The 25,199-nt window shown below is 36.2% G+C and overlaps 4 protein-coding genes and 1 pseudogene across 4 annotated transcripts; 2 read left to right on the forward strand and 3 right to left on the reverse strand.

Moving 5' to 3' along the window:
• The first annotated feature begins 642 nt into the window (after positions 1–642).
• LOC147394894 (DNA glycosylase superfamily protein) lies at positions 643–4,441 on the forward strand. The gene is made up of 5 exons (XM_086453528.1): positions 643–1,272; positions 1,403–1,603; positions 2,349–2,405; positions 2,504–2,751; positions 3,947–4,441. Coding segments are annotated over exons 1-5 (897 nt in total). The 5' UTR covers positions 643–882; the 3' UTR covers positions 3,948–4,441.
• An 864-nt stretch (positions 4,442–5,305) lies between these two features.
• On the forward strand, positions 5,306–6,010 carry LOC147394895 (uncharacterized). The gene has a single exon (XM_086453337.1). The coding sequence runs from the start codon at positions 5,306–5,308 to the stop codon at positions 6,008–6,010; it is 705 nt and encodes a 234-aa protein (XP_086309463.1).
• Positions 6,011–6,698: 688 nt separating this feature from the next.
• Positions 6,699–8,577, reverse strand: LOC147394896 (peroxidase 31 pseudogene; annotated as a pseudogene).
• Positions 8,578–8,730: 153 nt separating this feature from the next.
• On the reverse strand, positions 8,731–14,105 carry LOC147394897 (zinc finger MYND domain protein). Its single transcript, XM_086453526.1, has 7 exons — positions 13,591–14,105; positions 12,141–12,281; positions 11,687–12,052; positions 10,814–11,056; positions 10,542–10,634; positions 9,229–9,429; positions 8,731–9,124 (listed from the first exon to the last, which is right to left on the reverse strand). The coding sequence occupies exons 1-7, from the start codon at positions 13,921–13,923 to the stop codon at positions 8,912–8,914; spliced, it is 1,590 nt and encodes a 529-aa protein (XP_086309652.1). The 5' UTR covers positions 13,924–14,105; the 3' UTR covers positions 8,731–8,911.
• A 1,925-nt stretch (positions 14,106–16,030) lies between these two features.
• Positions 16,031–24,164, reverse strand: LOC147394898 (zinc ion binding protein). Its single transcript, XM_086454278.1, has 11 exons — positions 24,031–24,164; positions 23,006–23,119; positions 21,281–21,399; positions 20,712–20,758; positions 20,530–20,630; positions 19,729–19,816; positions 19,243–19,351; positions 18,239–18,410; positions 17,983–18,054; positions 16,654–16,767; positions 16,031–16,545 (listed from the first exon to the last, which is right to left on the reverse strand). The coding sequence occupies exons 1-11, from the start codon at positions 24,133–24,135 to the stop codon at positions 16,453–16,455; spliced, it is 1,134 nt and encodes a 377-aa protein (XP_086310404.1). The 5' UTR covers positions 24,136–24,164; the 3' UTR covers positions 16,031–16,452.
• Between the last annotated feature and the right edge of the window lie 1,035 nt (positions 24,165–25,199).

Genomic DNA, 25,199 nt, shown 5'->3' on the forward strand with positions numbered 1-25,199 from the left:
AATTAGATAGTACCTGTGCCCTTACCTCCTAAGAAAAAAAATTGCAGGGTGTTCTTGCTTCATGAGCTTCAACGTTAGAAATCAAACTGATAAGTGATTTTTAGACTAGAGTTGCTATTAACGCTCCAACATTTACTGGTAGAATAATGCTGACGTTAGGATGTGCGATAGGAGGTACATTCTTGAGGTCACCGCAGCACAACTTTTACACGTAACGCACCAAACTACATGTAGACGGCTGTTTACTTTCAAAAGGGTGCGTTTTAAGTAACAGTTGGTGTGCCAATAGAATCTCTCTTTTCAGACACCTATTTGAATTATTCCAGAAAATAAAAAAATAAATAAAAATTGATAAGTTCATTTACTTTTAAAGCAATCAAAGCATGGAGGGTTTACCAAGAATGGGTCAAATGCTCAAAATATGGCATTATTTTAGAAGTTTACAAATTATTGGGTAATTTATTTTAGATAAGGGCTGAGACAGGCTTTTAAAAAAATAATAAATAAATAAATCAATGATGAGTAGCCTCAATCGTGGTGACCAATTATTTTTTAGGAAAATAATCCAGAGTTCATCTTCCTGCAAGAGTGTGAAGAAAAGGATATTTGTGTCATTTTATTAATTTATGTTAGAAGACCACAGTCAAAGGGGTATGTCATCATCATTTTTTGAAAACAGGAGGGTATCTCATATTCACCATAAAACATGGAGGGTTCCAAGTAAATAACCCTAGATTTCTCCCGGTCAAAACTCGAAACCTTAGTTTAATAACGAGCGCGAAAGGAATGAGAGAGACGGAGAGAGAGGCCTCGCATTTTAATAACTCACTCTCTTCAAACTTGAAAGTTGAATCTCTCCCTCTCTTCAACTAACACTATAAAATGCAAAGAAACCGAAAAAGAAAGAATCTTGACAGCATCTCTAAACCCCAAATCAAAAACCCTAACCCTAATGATGAACCCTATCCAAATTACCCTCGCCCAACCTCCCAAGAATGCCAATCCGTTAGAGACAGTTTGCTAACCCTACACGGTTTCCCTCAAGAATTCGCCAAGTACAGACGTACAGACCCTCCCAATCCGGATTCTTCCTCCAACGGTTCCGAACCGTCTCAGCTCGTCAAATCAGAACCATCATCAACATCACAAGAACCTCAAAAGGAGAGTGTGTTGGATGGTTTGATTAGCATTCTTTTGTCACAAAACACCACAGATGCGAATTCAACAAGAGCCTTCGCTTCTCTCAAATCCAATTTCCCAACTTGGGAAGATGTGAGTAATTTCTATTCTTTCTTCTTAAATTATTGCATTTATTGTAATGGGTATCTTTGAAATTTAGAAATTCAAGGTTTCGATTGGAGTAAATTTTGATTTTTTTTCTTTTTAATTTGTTTATTGAAAGGTTCTTGCTGCGGAGTCGAAATTTGTGGAGAATTCTATAAAATGTGGTGGTTTGGCCGTTACCAAAGCTTCATGTATTAAGAATTTACTTTCTCGTTTGCTTGAGAAGAAAGGGAAACTATGTTTAGAGTACTTACGAGGAATGTCGGCCGATGAAATCAAGGCAGAGCTTCTTGGGTTCAAAGGAATTGGGCCGAAAACGGTTAGTTTTGTTTTCTTTCAAATGGGTTCATGAGTATAACATTGGGAAGTATTATTAGTTCTTTAGAGCATATTCTTTATGATAGAATTGCTCTACCACTTTATATAGTTTATGATAATTAGAATCCGAAAAGAAATGTAAAATACATGAATATACAAAACTAGTGGCGTTAACAGTGTATCTGGCATTGTAAGAACAATTCCGACCCATGTCTCTAAATTTAGAGAAGATGCTCACCTCTGGACCAATTTGAACTGCAACCAGCCCCTTCTCTCAAACACTATTCATTTACTTGAAAATTTTGAAAAGTGAAGGGGACAAAAATGGTATTTAAAACATGTTTCATGATAAGAGAAGGTCAAAAATGACATTTATGAAAAAATGGGACAAAATAAATATTTTTTTAAAAAAAGGTGAAAAGTGATTTAGAGGCCCTCTAAAATTACTCAAGATCTCTATATTTGGAGATGTGAACAATGATTTAGAGGGGTTTTCCCTAAAATAGAGACTGGTTGGAGTTAGGTTCTGACGTCTCTTTCTCTAAATTTAGAGTTTTAGAGACTGGTTGGAGTTAATCTAATGGAAGCAATGGATGATGGCAGTAGGTATTGCCGAGGTATAAAATATCGTCTTGAGGAAATGTTTTGATCAAAACATTCATAATGTGATGAATTTGTTATAATTTCTTGTGTTTGGCATTTTCCAAATTGCCTTGAAATGTGATTGTTGTCAAATTTGATTACAGGTGGCATGTGTTCTGATGTTTCATCTTCAACAAGACGACTTTCCAGTGGACACTCACGTGAGTATTCAAGTGGTTAGAGCTAATTTTATGCAAGAAAATTTCGTCAGCTTTACTAACTAGTGGTGGAGTTCTGCAATGTTTGAATATTTATATAGGTATTTCGGATTACAAAGGCCATGGGTTGGGTACCTGCCAGCTCAGACAGGGAAAAATCATACCTTCATCTCAACAAACGGATCCCGAACAAATTGAAATTTGATCTAAATTGTCTACTCGTTACACATGGGAAGCTTTGCCAGCGATGCACCAAGAAATGGGGTAACCAGCAAAACAAAGTCTCCGATGCCCACCCCTGCCCTCTATCAGATTACTGTTTCAGCACTGATTTAAAAGAAATACATTGGTAATGGGTTCCGATCTCATAGCCTATTAAGTCAATGTTAGCATATTTTTTTAATTACACTAGTTGGCTTAGAATTTGATTTTATGGTGAATCATGAGTAGGGATCACCTCTTGGTCCTCTGCCATCACCAAAATAAACGAAATTACATGAAATCAATTAATCAACCAACCCACCTAACCCAACTATCCACCGTAATCCAATTATCCCCTTATGGATTTTTTGTTTAATTCAATATGTCAAGTAAGACGGTGATTGCTTGAAAGATGTAGCATGCCCACTTCAAATTCTTCTCCTAAATCAACAAATAAAGTTAGATATAGATTTGAAGGGAAAGAAAAAAGATCAGGGATTTATGGGAATGAGATAGAGCTATTGTATTGGTGGAAGAAATCAACCATTGGGATATCTAGAATGAAACAAATGGAATAACAACACAAGCCAGCAGTTTTCAACTTGTTTCCAAAGCTATAAAAAGTAAGACCAATAAGAACAAGTATCCAACAAAAATACTGTTTTATATTAAATAATTCAATTATAGAAGCTGATGACTTCATTAAGCTGTTAACTTGTGCTTTCAGTTGTAAATATAGGGTTGGCCTGCTTTAAGAAGATATGCCCAGATCTTTCTGAAGACCCTTTTTAGTATATATGCTTACATCATTACCCACTTTTCATATTACATAGTTAAGCAACTTCTACTATTATTATTTTAAAGGGCATCCCTAAACATAGTCAAATTGATATTTTATGTTTGTTTAGATGCATTTGGTTGGAGGATAGATGGAAAGAAAAACTTCATTTAGTGCCAGATAACCACAATACTACGGAATCCATTATAGTCAAGTAATGTCAGTGCCCTATTGGACCCCATTGTGGATGAGACCGGGTACTCAAAAGCAATTGTATTTATATGTTATATTGTAAGATAAGCCAAGGTAGATGACCATACATAAATCCACCAACTCATCAGTTGGTCAAGCAAAATAATTTTTTAAATTTAATTGAGTACTATGGATTTGCCATTTTGATCACCGATGATTGGTTGGAACCCCCGATTATGTCTTAGTCTTCATTAAATAGATTTTTGCGAAATCTTAAAATAACCACCTCATCCATTGAGAGTTGCATTTTTTTTTCTTTGATCTTTTTCGTATCCATTGGATTCTTCCTTGATCTCTGCTTTCCCTTCTCCAGAGTTGGCACACCTAGACCTTTGTCTCCAGAAGTAATCTATCATGGAGAATAATCTCGTTCACAATCTGTTGGAGTCCTTGGAACGAGAAGAATGGGAGAACCTCTGATGAGGAGGAGAACTCGATTCCCAATGTCATTTTGCATTAAAGGTCTATTATTTTGGTGGGTGAAGATTCAGAAGGAATTTTGGGGTCTGTTTTTCGAGTTTATCTAGTTGTTTGATGATAGCTAAAGTTGCTGTCCTTATCTAATTCATCTCTATCTGATTTATCTGTTAGACTCATTTTGTAGGTTTGTCTTCTCAACTACCTTCTTTTGCATTTCTTTCTTTTAATATATTCTTGCACTTGTTAAAAGAAGAAAAGGAAGATATGTTGCAAAAGTTGAGTGCCTGCCTTCCAGGGGATTGCATTCCCCATTCTTAAAAATAAAAAAATAAAAAAGATCTGTTGCAAAGTTGAGTGCCTTCCTTCATGGAGATTGCATCCCCAAGTCGTTTCTTGACTTTTATGGTTACAGTAGATCTAATATAATGCTCTTCCCTTTAAGCAGGGGCAGATTTAGAGTGGGGGCACTTGCCCCACAAGAATTTTCAAAGTCTGGATTAGTGAGCTATTGTAACAGATTTTAGTGGTAGATAAAAAAATCTGCCACTATTGCCCCCACACCAAAAAAAAATTCCACTCTTAGTTACCCCTGCAACAATTTTTTTTTTCACTCTAATTTGTCCCCACAAAAAAATTTCTACTATTGTTTGCCCCCCACATGGGCAAAATCCTGGCTCCGCCCCCTGCCTTCAATGGAATATGTTTTTTAAATGTCTACAACTAATTGCATGTAAACGTGAATTGTTAAAGTGCTTATAGACCTTGGATTCCTCCTTACATAAATAAAAAAACAGAATGAATTCTTCTTTATTGAAGAAGGTTCGAGGTGTATCTAGTATAATATGCAAAATTATAAGCCAGTAAGCATTATTGCTCCTTTGATTATATGTTTTGTATCCTTTTAGTGACTCCTCCAGTATGTGCTGTTTATGATTAATATAACAATAATGCTGAAGTGACCTCAGCCTGGAACCTCATATCACACAAGATATGAAAGTGTATGGGAGCCATAGATGCTTTTCATTGAGATACGAGTGAAAAACATCTATGGTTCCTACACACTTTCACCTCAAGAAGTGAGATATGAGGTTCCAGCTCGAGGTCACTCCAGCACGACTCTTAATATAATAACCTTGATTGGGGTGCATTGCATTGTCAGACCCAAATGACTTTGCTATAAAAGGAAGAGAGCTCGACCAACTAATCAGTGTATTGGCCCTACTGACTCATCTTAATCTTCCCGTTTCAAAAGATGGAAAAGGATTACAGGTACCATGGAGAGAAGGACTTCTGCAGTAAACTCGGTGTTGAAGACAAGAAGATCAGATTGTTCGGCTTTGAGGTGGATCCTTTTATCAAAGACAGGAAGAGTTTGAGAGGGGCCGAGGGAGGAGATGAAAATCTAAAATTCTCAAACACCGTCTTGTCTCGGAGTGAGAAACTTGTAAAAGAGAAAAGCCCAGCCAGCGATCTTGAAGGAAAGAAGTACAGATGTCAATTTTGTTTCAAGGAGTTTGCAAATTCGCAGGCATTGGGGGGTCATCAAAATGCCCATAAAAAGGAGAGACTGAAAAAGAGAAGATTGCTTTGGGAACGGAACGTGGGTTCCAATGGTTACCTTCAACCTTTCAAGAGCTCTCATGGTTTTAGTTGTTCTTTTGCCTCCCATCCCTGGTTTCACGAACAATCTTCGTATGTTCCAGAATTTTCACTGTTTGAAGAGACTCAGAAGGGTTTCAACCTCGTTCGAAACCCAGACCCAAACAGATCCCTTGTCTCAATGCCAGCCTCCGTACCCTCTCGTTTTACAGTCCAGCAAAATACCTGCAAAACTAGCTTTGTGCACATCGACACATCCTGTGACCATGGACCTATTGTTATTAAGTCTTCTCCCTTACTTATTCCCAAGCAAGGCTGTAAAAGTTTGGATCTCCATTTAGGTCTTACCATGCAATGAAGTATATCTGCAATTCCTCCATTAGAATCCAATCTACAATCATTATTATCATCGCAAAGATTTGAGTGGGTAAACAGTTACTGTTCCCCCATTCAGTTCCGTCCATAGTCACGTCTTCTATTATTGAAAGTAGATTACAGTCTAGAAATATAAAATTCATCTTCAACGGTTAGTTGGTGTCTGGGATTTAGTCATCGTTACACATGGGTCACGTCGACTCATTTCTATCATGTATAAACAGGAACGGACCTTAATGATATAAATCGTTTTGATCGTTTTTTTTTTTTGTTTTTTTTCAAAAGCAAGCTTTGATGGTGTCATTATTTAGAACAGAATATGGAGCGTGGCAAAGTGCACAATTATGAAAACTATATTTGTGGATCATAAATAAAATTGGGTCTTGTTTAGACATCAAAATCCATATGAATTGAGTATGATTCACGCACATAAAATATATTTTCAATGAACTTATCTATTCCATTTTAGTATCCCTAAAGAATGTCCTCTGATCTCAGCCATTCGTTTGGATGTTAAAAGTAGCAATTTTCCTTGGAATCTATTCTTTTGGTTATCCCTTGAAAATATCTTCCCATCTCAGCCATTAATTTAATTGAGACCTAAACCTCGTTTGAGGCTAATAGTTCTTTACCATAAAGGATTTTTCTAACCTCTTAGAGAAAAACAAAAGTTAATGGATCCTCCATGTCAGGTGTATCACATTTCATTTGATATTAGAAAAAAGTCAAAAAAATAAAAATAATGCAGTACAAAATCAATATATATTTACTGTTAGATCATTGGCACCAGCTGAGAATCGACGGATGAGATCTTCTCTCTTCTAGATCATTTCATATTTTATTTGTATATTTTTAATTTTAAGTGCTAATATGATTGTTGAACAAATCACATTTGCGACGGACCTCACCCTTCCGTCCAGTTTTCACACCATGAACACTTAGTTTCTCCATCGCACGAGAAAATGCATAGAAGAAAGTAGACTGGTTTGCTGCGTAGGTTTCCACGTAAGCCTTCGTTCTTGGATCACTAACCATGATTTGATCAGACGACAGCAAACCTAATCCTTTCTGCAAATTCTGATAATACATGTTGTCGAATTTTCCAGGTGTCATCACGTCGTTGAATGCCGACATACTCGAATCTGATTTGTAATTCGCACAGGTTTTTCTCAATCCCTCTGCATATTTAGGGTACAATGTTGGATCAATCTTCGAAGAATTGTTGTAATTGAAGATCCTGTTCGCAAACTCCTTACAATGAGAGAATCCAATGGTGTGTGCGCCCATTAGAGCCACCATCTCTTGAACAGAAAACCCCTTCGATTGAAAAATCGAGATGATTTGGCTAAGATTCATCGTAGGTCTAGGTAGATTTCCTTCCACACGAGAAGCTTTAGAGATGAACCCATCTTTACGACCTAATCGAACTTTATAAAAAGGACCTCCAACCATGGTGACGAGATCGCGAGTGGAGAGAGCAAGAATGTCTGAGCAGGAAACAATGCCTGGACAAGCGAGTTCGAGAGCAACTTTGGCGCGTACAATGAGATCAAAGGCGTCACCAGAGAGGGAGAGGTTGATGTCCGCATCTCGTTCGGCTTTGTTGAAGGAGTTGGAGGAGATGAGGATGGAAGCATCGCAGCCTTCGACCATGCAGTCGTGGAAGAAGAGACGGAGAGTGGCAGCGGCAGTTATAGGGTTGGTGATTTGCTTGGATGTGATGGTGTCTTGGATGATTTGTTCCATTCTTGGGCATGATTTGGCGTAGTAATTTGTGTTGAGTTTTGATTGTGAAGGAATGAAAGTGAGAGAGGAAGTGAAGAAGAGAATGAGAAGAAAAGGTAAGGCCATGGTGTATGGAGAGAGAGAGATCTGCTCCCGCAGAAGGTAAGAGAGGAAGCAGATGTTTCTATTAGTTAAAGAGGGGGAGATTGAAATGAGAGGGAAACACAATGAGGGTAGAGAGTAACATGTTTGTGGAGGGGAGAGATTTTAGGAGAGAAGGTTTATGTTGGCTTTGACCAACGTATATGTGACAACAAACTGCTGATATGGGAAAAATAAAGGATAACCGGTGATCTAGGTTTGAATTAAAACAATTATTATTTTTTTAACTTAAATATTTATTATCTAAATAAAATAAGTTTTTTTTTTTTTTAAAGCTAAACATCTTCAAATGAATCTACCTTATTTTCTATATAAAAAAAAAATTATTATATATATATATGAATAAATAAGAGAGCTGCTATTGCCACACTAGCTTTTGCTAACGTAACACCAATGTTTGTGTATTCTTTGGTGATTTACATAACAATTGGTGTGGCACTGGCAAAAGTTGGTGTGGTAATAGCAGCAATCATAAATAATTGTGAAACAAGTTAAATCATTTAACTCAGACGAGATGACCAATACAACTCAGTCTCGTCCATTAAGTTTTAAAACCATGACCACTCGTTAAAAAAAAGACATTCTATTGCCACACCAACTTTTACTAAGAGTGCCCAGTCATTTGATATCAAAGAAGAATTTAACACACATCAAGGGGTGCTCTTAGTTTTAAAAAAATTGGTGTGGCAAGACAAAAAAAAATATCTCCTCCAATTTTCACCAAAACCCAGAAGAGTACCTCAAAATAACCCTAGTTCTAATAACTCTTCATTTGAAGAGTAAAATATATACACCAGCAAGGAAGAAATCAAAGGGGAGGGTAACCAGCAAGAATGCATATATACATATAGTGCTTGCATAGTTCATAAATATATATATCCCTATAACATTATTAACTTGATCAACGATGGTTATACAAACGCAGACTGCATCAGAAATCCGTACTTCGTGAACCATTAAAAATATAAACTTTAAACTTAAGAGCTTGAGCTCAGATTCAACAACTTACAGGCCTTTCATATGTTGGAGGTAATGAGGGGCAATTCTCGTTCATGTTAGCGTATGGTTCAATCGTATTATACTGAGGCAACTCCATTCGATACTCTCCAAGAATTTGGCAGAATGGGAGTTTACCGTCCTCGTCATTACACCAAGTAGGCAAGCGTGTTCGGTTATTCTCAAATATTTTAAGAATGTATGCGTCACGAATCTGTGAGAAGTAATGCAACCATGTCAAATATAGTAACCTTGAGATTGGAAATTAGTGTCCAAGTCCAAGACACGTCGTGAGAACCATGAGATTTCTATACTTACGGTGAACTCAGTGACTTGAATAGAACTGGAAACTGGACCGAAAATGCCAGCCTCTTTATACATTTCGAGGATGAAGGCAACACAAGTCGTTGATTTCCCATCACTGTACACCCATTCGTCTTGTTCTGGGATGGTAAGTAAATGATCAAAGGTGAAACCACGCTTTTCAGTCTCTGCAAGAATTCCATGCAAGTCCAAATCCTGAAACAAACGGGAGTTTGATGTTACATCCCATCGATGATACAGAATAAAGCATCAAAGAAATTAAGGTAGCTGTCTAACACTAAGTTGTACAATGAGAGAGCGAGTGCTGGATCAGGGAAAGAGATGTTCCAAATCCTTCCAAGGAAGTGAGTGTGGGACCAAGATTGGGGAGCAAGATAACAAGCCAGAGCAGTACCTAGAGGGAATGATTCTGCAACTAAGGTCTAAAATAAGAGGCGATATAGTAATTCATGGAAACATTGATCAAGTTTAAGTATAGTTTTTTTTTTTTTTTAATTATTGGTGCACACACACACATAGGGTTTATTAAATCAAATTCATTCTACATCTCTAATTTTTATCCCTCCTACCCTCCCCATTTCTCTCTTTAGGAGCTCTTAAATTTTTCTAAGAAATCTTAGAAGATGATTGGTGTCTCTTTTGTCCATGGTTTTAAAAACAGTCCGAGACCGAGATGACTTGCCCACGAAATGCCAGAGACGAGATCCCCTTCTCATTCTTCTACTGCTGCTTTGGTTCTTCTTCTTCATTTTCATCTTCACACATCTGTTAAAAATAGATCATCTCGTCCACGAATGATACCGAGACGAAAATCTGAGATTGAAAACCATGCTTTGATCTTATTTGGTGTGCAACTGTAATTCCATTAATGGGTGTGTTATTAGTAAGAGATTCTGTTAATTAACCAAATAGGTAAATGAAAAATGGCCTACCAACAAGTTAAAAGTTCTATCACTTCTTTTCTTCTTTTTTTCGATGACCAATCACTGTCATTCTTATGGTTCCAAAAACTAATGCAAATTATAGTCTGAAAGCGCTCCTATGACTGTTGTAGGTCTAACTTTCTACAAGTTTATTTTCGAGGACATAAACAAGGAATAAGTCAACTGCAAGGGAAAATTTAAGATGCAATCCAACCCTGAACCAACAACTTCATATCCATTTCAACGGTTAATAATCTCAACACTTGCTTAAACTGAATGATAGAAGACACAGTGTACTACTTATTTTTTTTTAAAAAGAAAAAAAGGGAGTCCTACAACACTAAATACTAATGACCTTAATACTTTGAGTGAAAGCAGACATACCTCAGTCCCCAAACGCTTGTTTAGAGCTTCATTCCACATATTGGCAGCATATGCCGGCTGCAATCTGGTCCACATTGACATAACGGAAATAACCTGTGACACGGTATGTAAGTAAACAACTAGGACAGAAGTCAGGTCTCAATGCATTCAAGTAGAAATTAAGTAGGAAGAAACACAGAAACTGAGAAATAGCACCTCTCTATCCCCAAGAGATATTCTGGGAAATCTGGTAGAAATGACTTGAAATAATCAACTTTTGTGAAGATACATACCAAGTGAGCATCAAGAGGAGGCGGATAGTTGTCAGTTATGGTATCAATCCAACTGAATATCATATTGTGGTAGCCATATGGCTTGCCTGACATGCTTCGAGCATATGCCCATGCTGCAGTGGCATTAAACTTTGCACGCAAATCAGGGTGTAATGGAAGTAAGGCTATTTGTGGGTTAGAATTATCCTTAAGTGCCAGTTCCCACCATTCCTCCCATGGAATTGTCACTATAATTTCCTCTCCCTGCAAGGCAACCAGAGCACAATGAAACTTCTATTTACAGATATTATATTAACCTACAAGATGCTATAAAGAGCTAAAGGAATCATAGCTAAGCCTCTACCAAGTAAGTAACTTTCTTCCCAAACTACATTTATACTTACCAATACAATATCTCCATTAAGGAAAAAAAAAGGGGGATCCTCTAGCAATTGAACAATTTATATAATAAAACATAATGGTGGGTCTCACTCCATTGTGTGGGGGTATAAACAACCCACTCCAACTACGGTGTAGTGAGGTCCACACTACACCACTTTATTGCCTTCCCTCTTCACACCCTTCAACTTTATTGTCTTTCCCCTCCGACCCCCCAACCCCCCTTTTCAACAACATCCCTATAATTTTACTATCTTTCCTCTTATACCCCCTTTGTCAATAATACCATCTAACTTTACTATATTTCTTGCTTTAACCCCAAAGAGGATGTCCGTGCCGTAAGCATGGACAAACGCTAGTATTAATAGAAGGAATAAAACCAGCCCTCACCTACAAGCATCAACCGCATGCAAGAATATGACTTTACTAGGGAATTGAGATAAGTAACACATTCTATTTTTATGATCAGCAATTCATAAATTACCATTGACACACCTTTTCATTCTCATGCCCGGACTCACCAACCCAGAGCTTCCCCATCTCATCCTTTAAACAAACAGCAGTATGACCAGCAAATGCACCTGTTACCCATTTCTCTAATGTCTCAAATCCACCCCACCGACCACGGATCTTTGACACTGCTAAGAAATCACCAGAATGAACATCCTCAGGATTGATTGTTGCACTCCAGGGCTTAGCACGTCTTTCAAATGTTGCTCCCATGTGCTTCTGTAAAAAGGCTAAGTTCGAGCTCTGACCCCAACCAGAGTTTGAAAAGAGAGGCAAAACATCTATCATAGACAGCAAGGTTCCCAGCATTCCTGATGGCATGAGAAACACGGATATTCCATGCTGCTTTACCTGATCAATAGTAATAGAAAATGCCATCTTAATGAGATAGGATTATCCAACGTAAAGTACATATGAATACATAAGAACAAGAACATACATATTCCAACTCAGCAGGCTCTTCCCATGACTCAAACTCCAATGTATGCTCCCGAGCAGAGAAGTAGTAATCCCAAGTTACCCTATAGGGTGTTGCAAATACATAAAGATCCATGCAAGTCCAGCTGTGAGCTGCACTGGTCTGTTAAAAAAAAAAACATGAAACCGTATAATACAAATAAAGAAAATAGCGGAAAAAAGTAAACAGAGGCTCTTTCAATCATACAGACTTGAAGTTTTGTTAGGAGGTAGCCAAATTTTTAAACCGGATCCCAACCTGATGTAGCCCTTCCTCATCCGGGCTTGGGAACAACAATGTAGAGTAAAACAAAAACTACGCAGGAGGAGCCATACAAAAACTCGTGTGATATCTTTACTATTAAAATGAGAGAAGGTGGAGTAGAAGCGGTTCGACACCAAAATTTGAGTCGCCATAAAGGCCCCCACTTTTATATTTAAATTTAATATAATCAGAGTTATTTGCGTAAAAAACCAAAAATCACATTGCTTAATTTTCAAAATTACAAAAGTACCCTTTTTTACCAATCTTCAAAATCCCTTTAGTCAATATTTTAAATTACAAATAAGCCCTTTCGATACATGTGAGTTTGCACATGCCATCTTCTAGTACTAAATAAAAGGAATTGTAACCAATAACTAAGTGAGAGTAAATAGGTTCCTCAAGTATATTAACACCTTTGCTACTGGTACAAATGTAAGAGAAGAAACCCATTTTGTTTTATTTTGATTGATAGAAGAAAACCATAATTTCTCCACACTGAATACGTTCTGTGACATATGGAGATTGATAACAGTAGAACGTACACATAACCTACAGATCTATTGCAAATTTACAATATTGGATCATATTGGGTGATTGGAACATTTACAAATTTGGATCTTATATATGTTCTCGATCATACTAAGGAGACTAGAAGAAGTTCAAACATGTTGTACATGTATATATATCCAAAGAAGTGTAAACAAGGAAACTAGCATGTAAACATGTTGTACATACCAGTTGAATTCATCCAATTGTACGTGACTTCATTACGGGTTCTACTGAAAGATAAATAATTTTTGTGATTGAGGTATAATTGCAAATTATGCAAACCCGTCTTAAATTTATGAGGAGGAAACCACTTCCCAATCATATCTTAGGTATATCTTGACCTGTAAAGCGTGCAAGTTTGGTCGATTCCAAAGTCTCAGACTAAACTTGAATCCCATAGAGTGACCATTAATCATCAAAATTAGCTTTATTTTAAAACTAAAGCTCCACAACATATCAAAATATACATGAAAAATTGAAATTAAACTACAAATTAAAGAGAAGGACCGTTACTCATCAAAATTAGCTCTATTTTATAATTAAAGCTCCACAACATATCAAAATATCCATGAAAATTTGAAATTAAACTAGAAATTAAAGAACAAAGTGAAGAACAAACCGTGAGATGGATAACACCACCTCCCAAACCCTTTTCATCATCATCTACACCGGTAAACTCAAATCGAGCCCCGTTACCGTAAAAGCAAGCTCCTTTCCACTCAATTGACCCATTATTGGGAGCAACTGATCCAACAAAATAGGGCAACAGATCAACAGCATTGTGAAAATTATTAAGAACGGGCCATGAAACCTGTCGAGGGAGAATCGGAAGTACGTCTTTAACCCTAAAGGGAACTTTCAAAGCAAAACCAAAATCCAAACCAAATCCTAACCCTAGAAAACATAAGAATCCCAAAATGTAGCGATCGAACAAGGATTTTGATAACGCCATGGATTAAATTCTCGAGGTGGATTACGTTTTCTTTGCTGAAACTCCTGAAATTGAGCGGAGTTGCGGAGAAACCCTAGTTTTTTTAGGGGTCAAGTATGTAGAAGACTTTGATCAGCCATGTGAGGTGAGAGACAGAGGCGGAGGAGAAATTGAGGGTTTCAGTGGGGTAGTTAATTACATTGGTTGAATCTTCATTTTTAATATTTAATTTTTTTTAAATCTTTTTTATTACTTTTGAGATTGTTATGTCGTGTCGTCATTTGGTTGGATTAGGAGTTAGAAAATCAAATTCGCCGCTTTGTGCAGGTGTCGTTGTAGCGTGGGAATCTTACAAGTGGACATTAAACCACGTGTAAATTTGTAAATTGGGTAAGAGAAAAATTGAGAAGGTATCCAGAACGGTGTCCCGTACCTAAGTAAGGTCAGGTGACACCCATTTATGACACGTGGCATTTCGGGGGGGGGGACCCACTGAACATAGGGATATGTGATTTCTAATCTTGGATTTAAACTCTTTTTAAAGAACCTAGATTTAGTAAAAGCTATCAAACACTATGATTTTTTATAAGAAGATTCATCGAGGATGGATCACATAATGATAGAGTCAATGGGTCCCAAAAAATTCCACGTGGCATAAAATGGGGTGCCACCTGACTTTGGTTACGTACGAGACATCGTTCTAGATCCCTACTCAAGAGAAAAGTAGGGTGTTTTGGTGTCAAACAGATGACATATACCACATATCCCTATGTTCAGTGGGTCCCGAAAATTTTCACGTGGCATAAAACGGGGTGCCACCTGACTTTGGTTATGTACGAGACATCGTTCTAGATCCCTACTCAAGAGAAAAATAGGGTGCTTTGGTGTCGAACAGATGACATATACGTCGATTTAAATAAGAGAAGATTTATGGAACAGGTATCTTCTAGTCTACGTAATCAAGAGTCCAACTAGCCTTCAAGGGCAGAGCTAGGATTTTCTTGTAGTGAGGGTAAACTGTATGTAGTTAATGATAAAATTAAAGAACTTGAAGATGAATAGCTTTGAAAAGAAATTTTGGGGATTGGTTAGAAGTTGAAGAAAAGGATATTTAGGTTATTTTTATTTGAGAGTTGCCGGAAAGATTCAAGGAAAAGTTTTCCGATTAATGTATGAGAGAAGGCAAGTCAAGAGGCAATGTCATCAAATCGACAAAAAAAAAAAAAAAATTTGAAGAAGGTAATAATTGAAGGGAAGTGAGCGGGCAAGGCATATGGTGAGGGAGTGAAGGCAAATGGGACATGTAATTAGTTGAAAATACAGGGGTCTCTCAAAGTTTTGTGGGGGGCAATAGACCCCACTGCCTCCTTACTAGCTCTGCCCCTTCACCAATATGATCAGATGCTTTCTTGTAGATGACAAAATTTTATGAACTTTGAAAATGAAAATACAAAAAAATGTTACTTTTCACGGTTGAATTTTTATTTAAAGTTTTGGAGTTACGTGAAAGTTTGGTAGCTGTCCATTTTCAAAACCTTACATCAAACCCAAAAAAATCATTTTTTATTATTTTTTTAATCTGAGGTTTTCATTGGAATTTAAAGGGCTGTGGCATTTTATCGCTAATATGGTAATCCATTTGAGCAAAACCACTCTTAGAGAATGCCCATGCCCAAACTCTCATCTTCAATCCTTTTGGGAAAAGAAAATATTTGATTTTTCTCCTCAAATCCCATCTTCAAACTCTTCAATCTTTAAATTAAACTACATTTAGAGATAAACTAGTATCAATTTGCTTAAAAATTCATCCTTGCATTTACATTGTCATGATTACACTTCTAAAAAAAACTCTTTTTTTAAAGCTCAAATCAGTCTAAAAAATTATACTTTGAAAGAAACTCAAATGTTCTTATTTGTTCCTTGAAATTGGTGCAACTAGAGGGAAAATCTCTCCGTCGAAACCCCATTTCTGAACGATGGAACAGTCTAAGAAGACTTAAGAGAACAGATTATGGATTATTGCTCAGTAGTAAAGGTTAATTTTTAATCTAATCACTCATTACAGTACAACATTCGTCATGTCGCCAAGAAAAAAAAAACTGAAATGTAGGCTAATGAGAAATATGTCTGATGGTACAAAACTAAATATCAATAGATTGCTCCTTCAGAAACAGAGTAGTGGTCACCAAACATCCAAAACTTGTCATACAAAGCATGATATCATATACACCTACGACGTAATCATGCTCAAACATGAACTAGACTCAATCTAACGGGTCACTTTGGCTTTTGTGCAAGAATGAAGCATTATTTTCAGCAAGATTTGAACCGAGGTTGTGGGATGAACACTCCCAACACACCTTCAATAACTTAGCTAAGTTGGCACCGTTCACCGGTATCAGAACTTGATCTGAAGGAGATTGCTGTTTTGCAATTAGTCAAGGAGCGTGAAAGAAAGGTGCATTACGGCTGGCTTGCTATTTTTCTTGATTAAGATTGCCTTACTGATCTCCTTGCGTGATTTCTCTTAGCCATCCTTTCGAGTTCATGTCACATCCCAAAAATAAAGCAATTTGAGTAGCAAGGGAGGAACAAAGCACAATCTTCGACTGCTATTGGCTGCCTGAATGGATTTAATTGAATCTGCAAGACAAGACACGACAGTGGATTGCAACCCAGTTAGTTAATTCAGTTCGGGTATCTTCCTTTGAGAAATCTACAAAATGGGGAATTGAGAGAAAAAGTACATACAGGATGCGAGAGAGGATGACCAGTTAAACTACTTATACAAGTAGCTGCCAGATGTGCAGCTTCTTCACAGTAATCGGAGAATATTGCGGGCACATCCATCTCCTTTATTGTCTCCTGAGAACAGTGTGTTCATACTGGTTATAAATTTCAATGCGTGGAAAATATTTTAATTTTATTTGAAGGAAAAAAAAAAGAAGGTACAAGACTTAGTCTCCTTAAAATTAGCAAAACCCATGTTGAGGAAGCTTTATAGCAGACTTGGTTCAAAATAGATCGACAGGAAGAAAAATAATATTTTTTTATGATGCATCATGGTCGATAAACCATATGTATAACTCAGTTCGGAGGCTTTTAAAAGTGGGTTTGGTAATGAGTATCGGTGTTTTTGGAGGAATGTCAGGCTTACGTCTATAGGTGCGCCTCAAGATGAGGCTCATTAAAAACATCCTGAAGCTGAAGATTGAAACCTTAAAGCAGTTAATAAGGCTCAACCCTCAAACCACAAGGCACCTAAAAGGCATATGCTTCTATGTGAGGCATACGTCTTTTGGCCGAGGCATACGCCTCCATTACTTTATTTTTTACAAATAATGTCATTTCTTCCTCATTCTTCTTCTTCTTTTCTTGCTAATTTATATTTTTTATTATCTAAGTACGATGTCATAAGTTTCTCTTTTTGTTTATTTTTATTTCCTTGTTACTTCTAGTACACAATTTAATTGAAACATTTAGAAATGAATTCAAATATAAATAATAATATATACAAAGAAAATCGTTGACTAAGATGTTTTATAAATAATTTTTGTAATATTTAGTATTATACAGATGAAGTTTATGAAAAAATAATATTAATTGTATTTTTGTAATGAAATTTAATTGTATTTTTCTAATGAATATAAAATAATTAGTTATTACAAATATTTTTGTTTAGCTAAGATATAAGGTAACAATATTTTATATTATTATTTATTGTGAATTAAAACTTGAAATTCGATCGTGTGAATTTGAAATATATAAAAATGCAATGGCTATCCTAATTTTGAGTATTTTACATCATATTTTTTATTTAAAAATATCATGCATGTGAGGCTTTCACACCTTAGTGTCTGAAAACATAGATGATTATTATTTTCTCGTACTTGAGGGGAGCTAATGATGTAATTGATTCTTTGGTCAAGGAAGGTTAAATGTACACTTCTTGTATCATCTTAAGTTTTTCCTTATTTCAGTGCGTTTATAAAATTCCGTTGCCCATCCAAAAAACAAAAAAATAAAAATAAAATAAAATATATAAATAAAGTTCAGTTTGCCAGTGTAAAGAAGACATACAATAGTTGGTAACCAACTGGAATAAGCAGCAATACCAGCATTTGACGCAACAATAAGATGAGGGAAGGACTCCTGCCATAGAACAGAAATCGTAGAATGTTTTAGGAGAGAAGCACGACATAGAAAACCTAAGTGTGTGCACATCATCATCAGCATCTATGGCATATTCCAAAGATTGTGCGTGTATCGTCAAACCCTTATCCCAAAAATCAGGATTAGGCACACACACACGCAAGCAGAGAGAGAGAGAGAGAACCTTCACTATATCTCTAATCCGATCATGATAAAAACCTTTATGAAGCCGCAAAGTCACACCAGAAGTTTTGTCATTAGATAACCCCAAGCTGACCTTCTCACTTCCAGATTTGCATGTGCAACCTATCTCAAGGCAAAGACCATAACCACAGAGATTGATCCTCTCACCATCCCTACCCATCCAAATTCAGGACGACACATGATAAGCAGCAAAGAAAATAACCATATATTATAAATGGTTGACATGGCCAATGAACTCAAGTACAGAATCCAAAGATAATAGAGTTTCTTTATTAGCTAGGTTGAAGACAATAGTATTAAACAAATGTCCATATAATATCTCTAACAAAAGAGATTGGTACAAAACAGGGTCAAAATACTCCAAACTACTCTTCAAGTAGTCAAGATTTCTCCAAGGTGAAAGGTGTTACACAGGCGGAGCCAGGATTTTGCTCACATGGGGGCATCCAAGAGTAGAAAAAAATGGTGGGGACAACTAAGAGTGAAAAAAAAAAAAAAATAGTTGTGGGGGCAACTAAGAGTGGAAAAAAAAAATTGGGGGCAATATTGGCAGAGTTTTTAATCCCCCACTAAAATCTCTCACAATAGCTCACTAATCCATAGACTTCGAAAATTCTTGTGGGGGCAAGTACCCCCACTGTTAATCCGCCCCTGGTGTTACGGTATCCTTTTGTCTTCCTTTTGAATTGCAACTACTCCATCTTGTATCCGGATTCAGACCTTTGTCGAAGTGACTTGATTTCCCAATAAGGGTCGTCCATCTTAATTAGGGATAATTATCCCTAATACCATTTAAATCTTAGCGATTAATGCATCTTTATTAATGCTTTATGGACTTGTACAACATGGTGACCTGGCTATATATGGTTAATCACTTTATGTCTGGATTTAAAGTAAATCAAACAATGTATTTTATATGGGCACACTATAATTGAAACCAAAAGACTTGAAGGACCCAATATGAAGTTAATGCCTGGAACCAACCTAAATAGTGGAACAGCCGGTCCAACAAGTTCTATATGCACCTGAAGACCAGGAAAGAGTGCAAGAAGCTCCCCAAAGACGGCAAGTTGAAGAAGCTCTTTATCAGGTCCTTAGAAAATTGGTTCATGATGAAAATATAAAAATTAGAGATACCAAAATAATTTTTGAGTTAAGTGAAACCACAATAATGTTTCAAATATCAACAAACACCACTTTCAGCTTTTAAACACAGTGCTACAATATGAGTAGTGAAGAAATGCTTGAACATGACAAAAATATCAACTCGCAATTACCAAAAATGCAAGGAGAAAGCCTACTAACAAAGAGAAAATTAAGGGAGAGAATCCTCATAGTGAGGATTTTGATCAAAAACATGCGGCTAAGATATCAAGGTACTAAAAGTTTGCTGCAAATGGTATAAAAGTCACTATGATCGAAAGAAAAAAAAATTCTGAAAGACATTTTGAACCGGAAGCCCCAACATACCTAGGTAGTGAATGTGCAGTTTATTGCTAATTTCAGAAATTGGTCTTCTTGAAGCAGTGAGCTGAGCAGCTTGATATATTGTAAGTGGCTGAAAAATAAATAAATAAATAAGCAAAACAGAAGTTACACTGCAATGCTTCAATAAAAACAGAAGTAAAATTAGGCTTAAAAGATGATCATGACAGTGTAATTCATTTCACAAGGCAAAAGTTGCAGTTAATTTGTGACTTACCTTATACCCCGATGTTTACTTTGCCACTCCTTCCCCAAAGAAAAAGATGGATTGCAGTGATAGAATGTCCAAAAAATTTATGAACTCTTTAATACAGATATTTTAATTATTGTATAAAGGGAAAAACTTCATAGAACTCAAGAAAATTAGTTCTAGCACATGGTGGTTCCACCACCATGTGTCAGGCTGATACGCTTAGGGGTGTCAATGGGTCGTGCTAGACTAGAGACCCATTGGCCTGAGCCACAATGGGTGGGCTACAGCGAGGAAAGTAAGCCCAATTATATATGTGAGTTAAGGGATCAACTACTTGTACATGTGTACATCTAAACATCTCTGTGCATGAACGTTTCACACTTGTAGAGAAAGGTAGCATATGCAAGGTTTTGTATTCTGTGTGAAGAAGAAAAAAACCAAAGCTACAAGCATTTATTTAATCCATCATCTTTCCTACAACAAAACATCAGATCCAAAACTGATTCTTTAATTCAATGAAGTAATAAATAGTGGCATGTGAAAACCAGTACACTGAACCCCAACTTTTAATTAGCAAAACATAAAGATCATACCCAATGAAGTAGCAAAGCAGCAGGAGAATCAAGTGAGAGACATCTCCATTCATAGTAGTCCTTCCAACTACTCAAACGGGCTGTCATTGGAGTTGGTGGCTCTGCATGTTTATTTAAAATAAATATTTAAAACATTAATTGTCACCGAAAATGAAGGACAATGGATAGCAAAAAAAGGATACCATGGCATGGGCACCAGACACTTGGAAGATTCCAACCATCATTTATTCTGCCAATAAATAAAAGATGTGAATACAAAATTATTTAAAAAGAAAAAAACTAAAGAATTAATGGCCCAATTCAATATTTATCAGGTATCTGCTTTTTCTTTCTTTCTTTTTGCTTATCGTGGGTATCCCCACCCTTCGGATGAGATTAATCCCACGGTCACACGCACCGCCCCCTCGGAAAGTCCTATGTGCAACTGGTTGAGTCGAGGGTTAACCGGACCTTGGAGGGTGACCCCAAGGAATTCATAGCTTTGTGGGGTTTTGAACACTTGACCTACCCTTCTTGAGGGGCTTATCAATGCTCGGCTTGCCACTAGGCCAATCCCTTGGGGTTAGGTATATGCTTTGATTACCACAATTATTATCATTTTCTAACAGACTTCATGCGTGAAATAAACAACTGGAAAAATGACAGGTGCAACACCTAAGATCCTATCATCGACGTCTATACACATAGACAAGCACATGATGTAGGTTTTCTTAAACCAATGTTCCATGCCAACAGAAAGATAAGAAGCAACCTTGAATTGTCAGAAGAAGCAACTGATGTTCCGCAACTACACTCACATTTCCACATTCCTACTCGGTGGAGGTTCCTTTTCATCAGGAAGGAACACCGAGTTACCTGCTTTTCACACACCTACTAAAACAAAGAATGAAGCATATAAACAAAAGAATCAGAACACATATAGAAAGAATAGTTTCGAAATCCATCACAAAATCGCATGGAGAAAAAAATGTACCAAGAGTAGCATAAATTAAGGTCCTTGTATTTAAAACTGAAGCGTAGTAATTCAAAACAGGAGTGGCATTAAAGATGCTTGCCTAATTGAGAAAATTGGATGGCTAGCCATGTTGCATGGACTTCTAAAAGGGTGAAGTATCTGTGTTGGGACAGTTGTTTGATTCCGATACGGTGGACTAGTGAAACCCAAATAGTTTGATATAAGTGCAATATATCTTTTCTTTCTTTTTTTTTTGTCAACAATGGAACTGATGGTTAAATTAACCAAGTCGTTTTTCCCAAGTAAGTAAACCAACAAAAGGACATATTAGATGAGATCCATTGCTTTAAATCATTATTGGATCCCACCCTAAGGGGGTGTTTGGTTCGGATTCTAGAATCTGATTCTGGCTCATAATCGGAATCTAGAATCCGAGGCATCGTTTGGTTCAGATAATCGATCTGATTTTTCATCATCAGAAACCAAAATCATGGAGAAACAGTTCTCAGGTCGTTTCTCTTGATTCTCACAAATTATCCACTTAATACAATCTTGAAATACATCTTGCAACAACAACAACAAAAATAATAATAATAATAAAATTATTATTAATATTATTTTAACAATAATGATATTAATAACTAATGATAATAATATCAATATAATTATAATTACACTTATAATTAATAACAATAATAGTTGTAATAATTATAAAGAAACAATCATAATAATAACTAATATTAATATATAATTATATAAATAATTATAGTTATTAATAACAATAACATAAACAACAACAACAATAATAATAGTTTTTAAAATCAAAATACAAAATCATCAATAATTTTTTGGGTAATCTTGGTCTTAACATGCTCCTCAGCATTCAATTCACTTGAAAACTACTAGAAAATGACCTAAATGTTATCTTTTTCAACTCTTTCAAAAAATCTTTGATTTTTTCTCTCAAAAATCCATCATCCTCAATCTCTGGGACATATATGTTTACTCACATTTTCAATCTCAAGAAATGTAATTGGGTAATTTTTTTCCACAAGATCAACTTTCAGAAACAATGTTAACCAAACGAGATTTTGGATTCTGGAAATCAGTTTCTATAATCTGATTTTGACAATCCATAATCAAAATCAAGAATCAGGATCTACAATCCGAACCAAACGCCACCTAAGTATGTGTGCCCATCGGTAAGCTCCCAAGAAGAGTGTGAATGGAAACATTTTCCCCACGAAAGGCCAACTTATATGGGGATAAAGGCTTTCCTAGTAACGTTTGCTATAGTAATCCTAATGTATCAATTCTAGTGCAAAGTGAAAATTCTGGTCAGACCCAATCCTTTAAGTGTATGCCAATAGGGTGTATGCCGAAAAAAAAGCTTCTTCTACACCAAAAATAGAACTAGCAACAGTCATTTGCAAGGAGATTAGACATTACAAGCAAGACTACCACATCATTCACACAGAGAGCAATAAAATGAAAATTATTTTCCTACAACAAATGACTTACCTGGACCGTAGCTTCCATGGAGAACGTAAATGGGAAATCATGCAAGACCTCAACATGCCTCATTTGTTTTTCTAATCTCTCGCATTCTTCTTTATGATCACTCCAATGTGAAAGCTGAAGAAAACAGAATAAAAGCAAAAAAAAACAAAATGAACTTACTGTAATTTAAAATTACGTATTAAAGAGTCAGACAACAAACCCTTTGCCATTTTTTACCAATACAAACTAGACTCAAGATCCAATACTGTGTCCCGTTCCTATAAAATATGATAGGTGTCTACGTGGCACGCTTTAGTCGGTGTTTAAAATACATTGGGCTCCTAATCAAGCCATTCACACAACCCAATGTATTTCTTTTCTAATCAAATTGTGCCACGTAGACACTGTTCCTATCTATAGAAACGGGACACCGTATGGGGTCTCGACTCTACAAACTAAACTAAGAACTGATATCACTCTAGAAGTACTCATTTTAAAATAGAGATTCTGGCCCTGCTTGGTAACATACAAATCATTTGCAAATGCAAAAGTTTTGCACCACAAATGATTTGTAATGCAAATAATTTGCAGCACTTTTTGGGGCTGCAAACTATTTGCTGAAATTTGTGAGGGGTTTAAGAGGTTCATGCAAATAATTTGCAATGTAAAAAATTTTCAGAATGTAACCAAGCATCAGTAAATTAGATTCCAACGAATCATTTGCATTTGCAAACGATTTGCTTCCTACCAATTTGCTAACGCCACCCCAATTCATATTTAAATCACCAAAGATTAGCACACATCTTGGGGTTGCATTGGCAAAAGTTGGTGTGGCAATAGCAGCTCTCTTTAAAATAATATTTAATTGGGGAGAGGTGAGAAACAACTGTTAGGGTTTCGATCTACAAACATAAAATTGAATTTTATTTTTTCTAATTGGACTGCATCAATTACAGATAGAAACAAGAACAGATATTAGTCCAATTTCTATACCTCAAAAATACAAACAAAGAACAGATACACACACACACACAGATTAGGAGGACCTGATGAGAGATGGAGCAATAAGCAACGGCTCCGCAGCGACCACACCGTCTTGTTGGTGATACTGTGGTGCATCGAGATCCGCGTCCCTTCGCTGCGCACTCCATAGTTTCGCGCCCCCTCCAATTACCGCCTAAAATGCTCATATGCCCTTGTAGTTTGTATTTAAGGTAAATTACACTTTGACCCCTGTAGGTTTACATAATTCCATTTTAGCCCCCTGACATTTTGATAATTACACTTTCATTATTTTTTCCGTTAAATGTTATTTTACTATTTTACCCTCTTATTTTTTATTATTTTTTATTGGAAAAATAAATTGTAAAACAATAATTAAAATGCCCTGCTTAACATGGTTTTAAATCTCATTCGAGACCTGACGACTCGCTCAATACATCTTGGTATCATCCACTAACGAGACGGATAGACAAGTCAAGTGTATTGGACAAGATTTAAAATCATGGTTCATTTTTCTAATTGTTGAACGAGACAACTCAAATATTTTGGAAAACTCGTCTGAGACAACTCGATCTCGTTGATGGATGAGAATCAAGACGATACATCAAAATGAGTTTTAAAACCTTGCCCGCCTAAGCATTCATTGAACTCATTTTTTTCACATGCATATTTTTGTTTATAAAAAAGGTAAAATGGTTTTTTTTTTTTTTTTTTTTAAGGGAATTTAACTATTAGGTTGACGACAATTTGATAGAGTGTCGAAGGCGTAAGTCGTAAGTGAACCCCTTAGATAACTATAAGCGAGGTAAGTGCAATTATCAAAATGATAGGGGTTTAAAATGGAATTATGTCAAACTATAGGGTTAGGAATATTTAAGATAACCCCTATGTTTTCAAATTTTTTAACATGTCCACTTGACTTTGGTCTTCTCTTAAAGACAAATGAAACTGACCTAAATACGCTCATTTTTCAATTTTTGACAAAACCCTTTTTTTATATCTTTCCAAAATCAGTCATCTTCAACTTCTTCAACCTCACCTTTATCAATCCTCTTATGGAAAATCCTTCATATTCTATCCAAATTTTCATTATTTTTTCCTTCTCAAGAAATACATATATTGTTCTTGAAATAAATTAAACATATAGATTTTGTAGATCACTGAGTTACAAAGTTATATGATGCTGCAGATTCTACCAGTCATCCAATAAGCA

The sequence above is a fragment of the Akebia trifoliata genome, chromosome 9 (assembly GCF_017979445.1).
Source record: "Akebia trifoliata isolate Shusen 1 chromosome 9, ASM1797944v1, whole genome shotgun sequence".
In the NCBI taxonomy this organism is placed as follows: Eukaryota; Viridiplantae; Streptophyta; class Magnoliopsida; order Ranunculales; family Lardizabalaceae; genus Akebia; species Akebia trifoliata.

Coding starts and splice junctions, on each gene's coding strand:
- LOC147394898 (XM_086454278.1), bottom strand. CDS start 24,135: ATGGAGTGCGCAGCGAAGGGACGCGGATCTCGATGCACCACAGTATCA. Junction 21,400..23,005: donor CCATGGAAGCTACGGTCCAG/GTAAGTCATTTG, acceptor TTGTTTTAGTAG/GTGTGTGAAAAGCAGGTAAC. Junction 16,768..17,982: donor CCAGTTGGTTACCAACTATT/GTATGTCTTCTT, acceptor CACTGTTCTCAG/GAGACAATAAAGGAGATGGA.
- LOC147394897 (XM_086453526.1), bottom strand. CDS start 13,923: ATGGCGTTATCAAAATCCTTGTTCGATCGCTACATTTTGGGATTCTTA. Junction 9,430..10,541: donor ACAAGCGTTTGGGGACTGAG/GTATGTCTGCTT, acceptor CGTTTGTTTCAG/GATTTGGACTTGCATGGAAT. Junction 9,125..9,228: donor TTCAAGTCACTGAGTTCACC/GTAAGTATAGAA, acceptor TACTTCTCACAG/ATTCGTGACGCATACATTCT.
- LOC147394895 (XM_086453337.1), top strand. CDS start 5,306: ATGGAAAAGGATTACAGGTACCATGGAGAGAAGGACTTCTGCAGTAAA.
- LOC147394894 (XM_086453528.1), top strand. CDS start 883: ATGCAAAGAAACCGAAAAAGAAAGAATCTTGACAGCATCTCTAAACCC. Junction 1,273..1,402: donor ATTTCCCAACTTGGGAAGAT/GTGAGTAATTTC, acceptor GTTTATTGAAAG/GTTCTTGCTGCGGAGTCGAA. Junction 2,406..2,503: donor ACTTTCCAGTGGACACTCAC/GTGAGTATTCAA, acceptor ATATTTATATAG/GTATTTCGGATTACAAAGGC.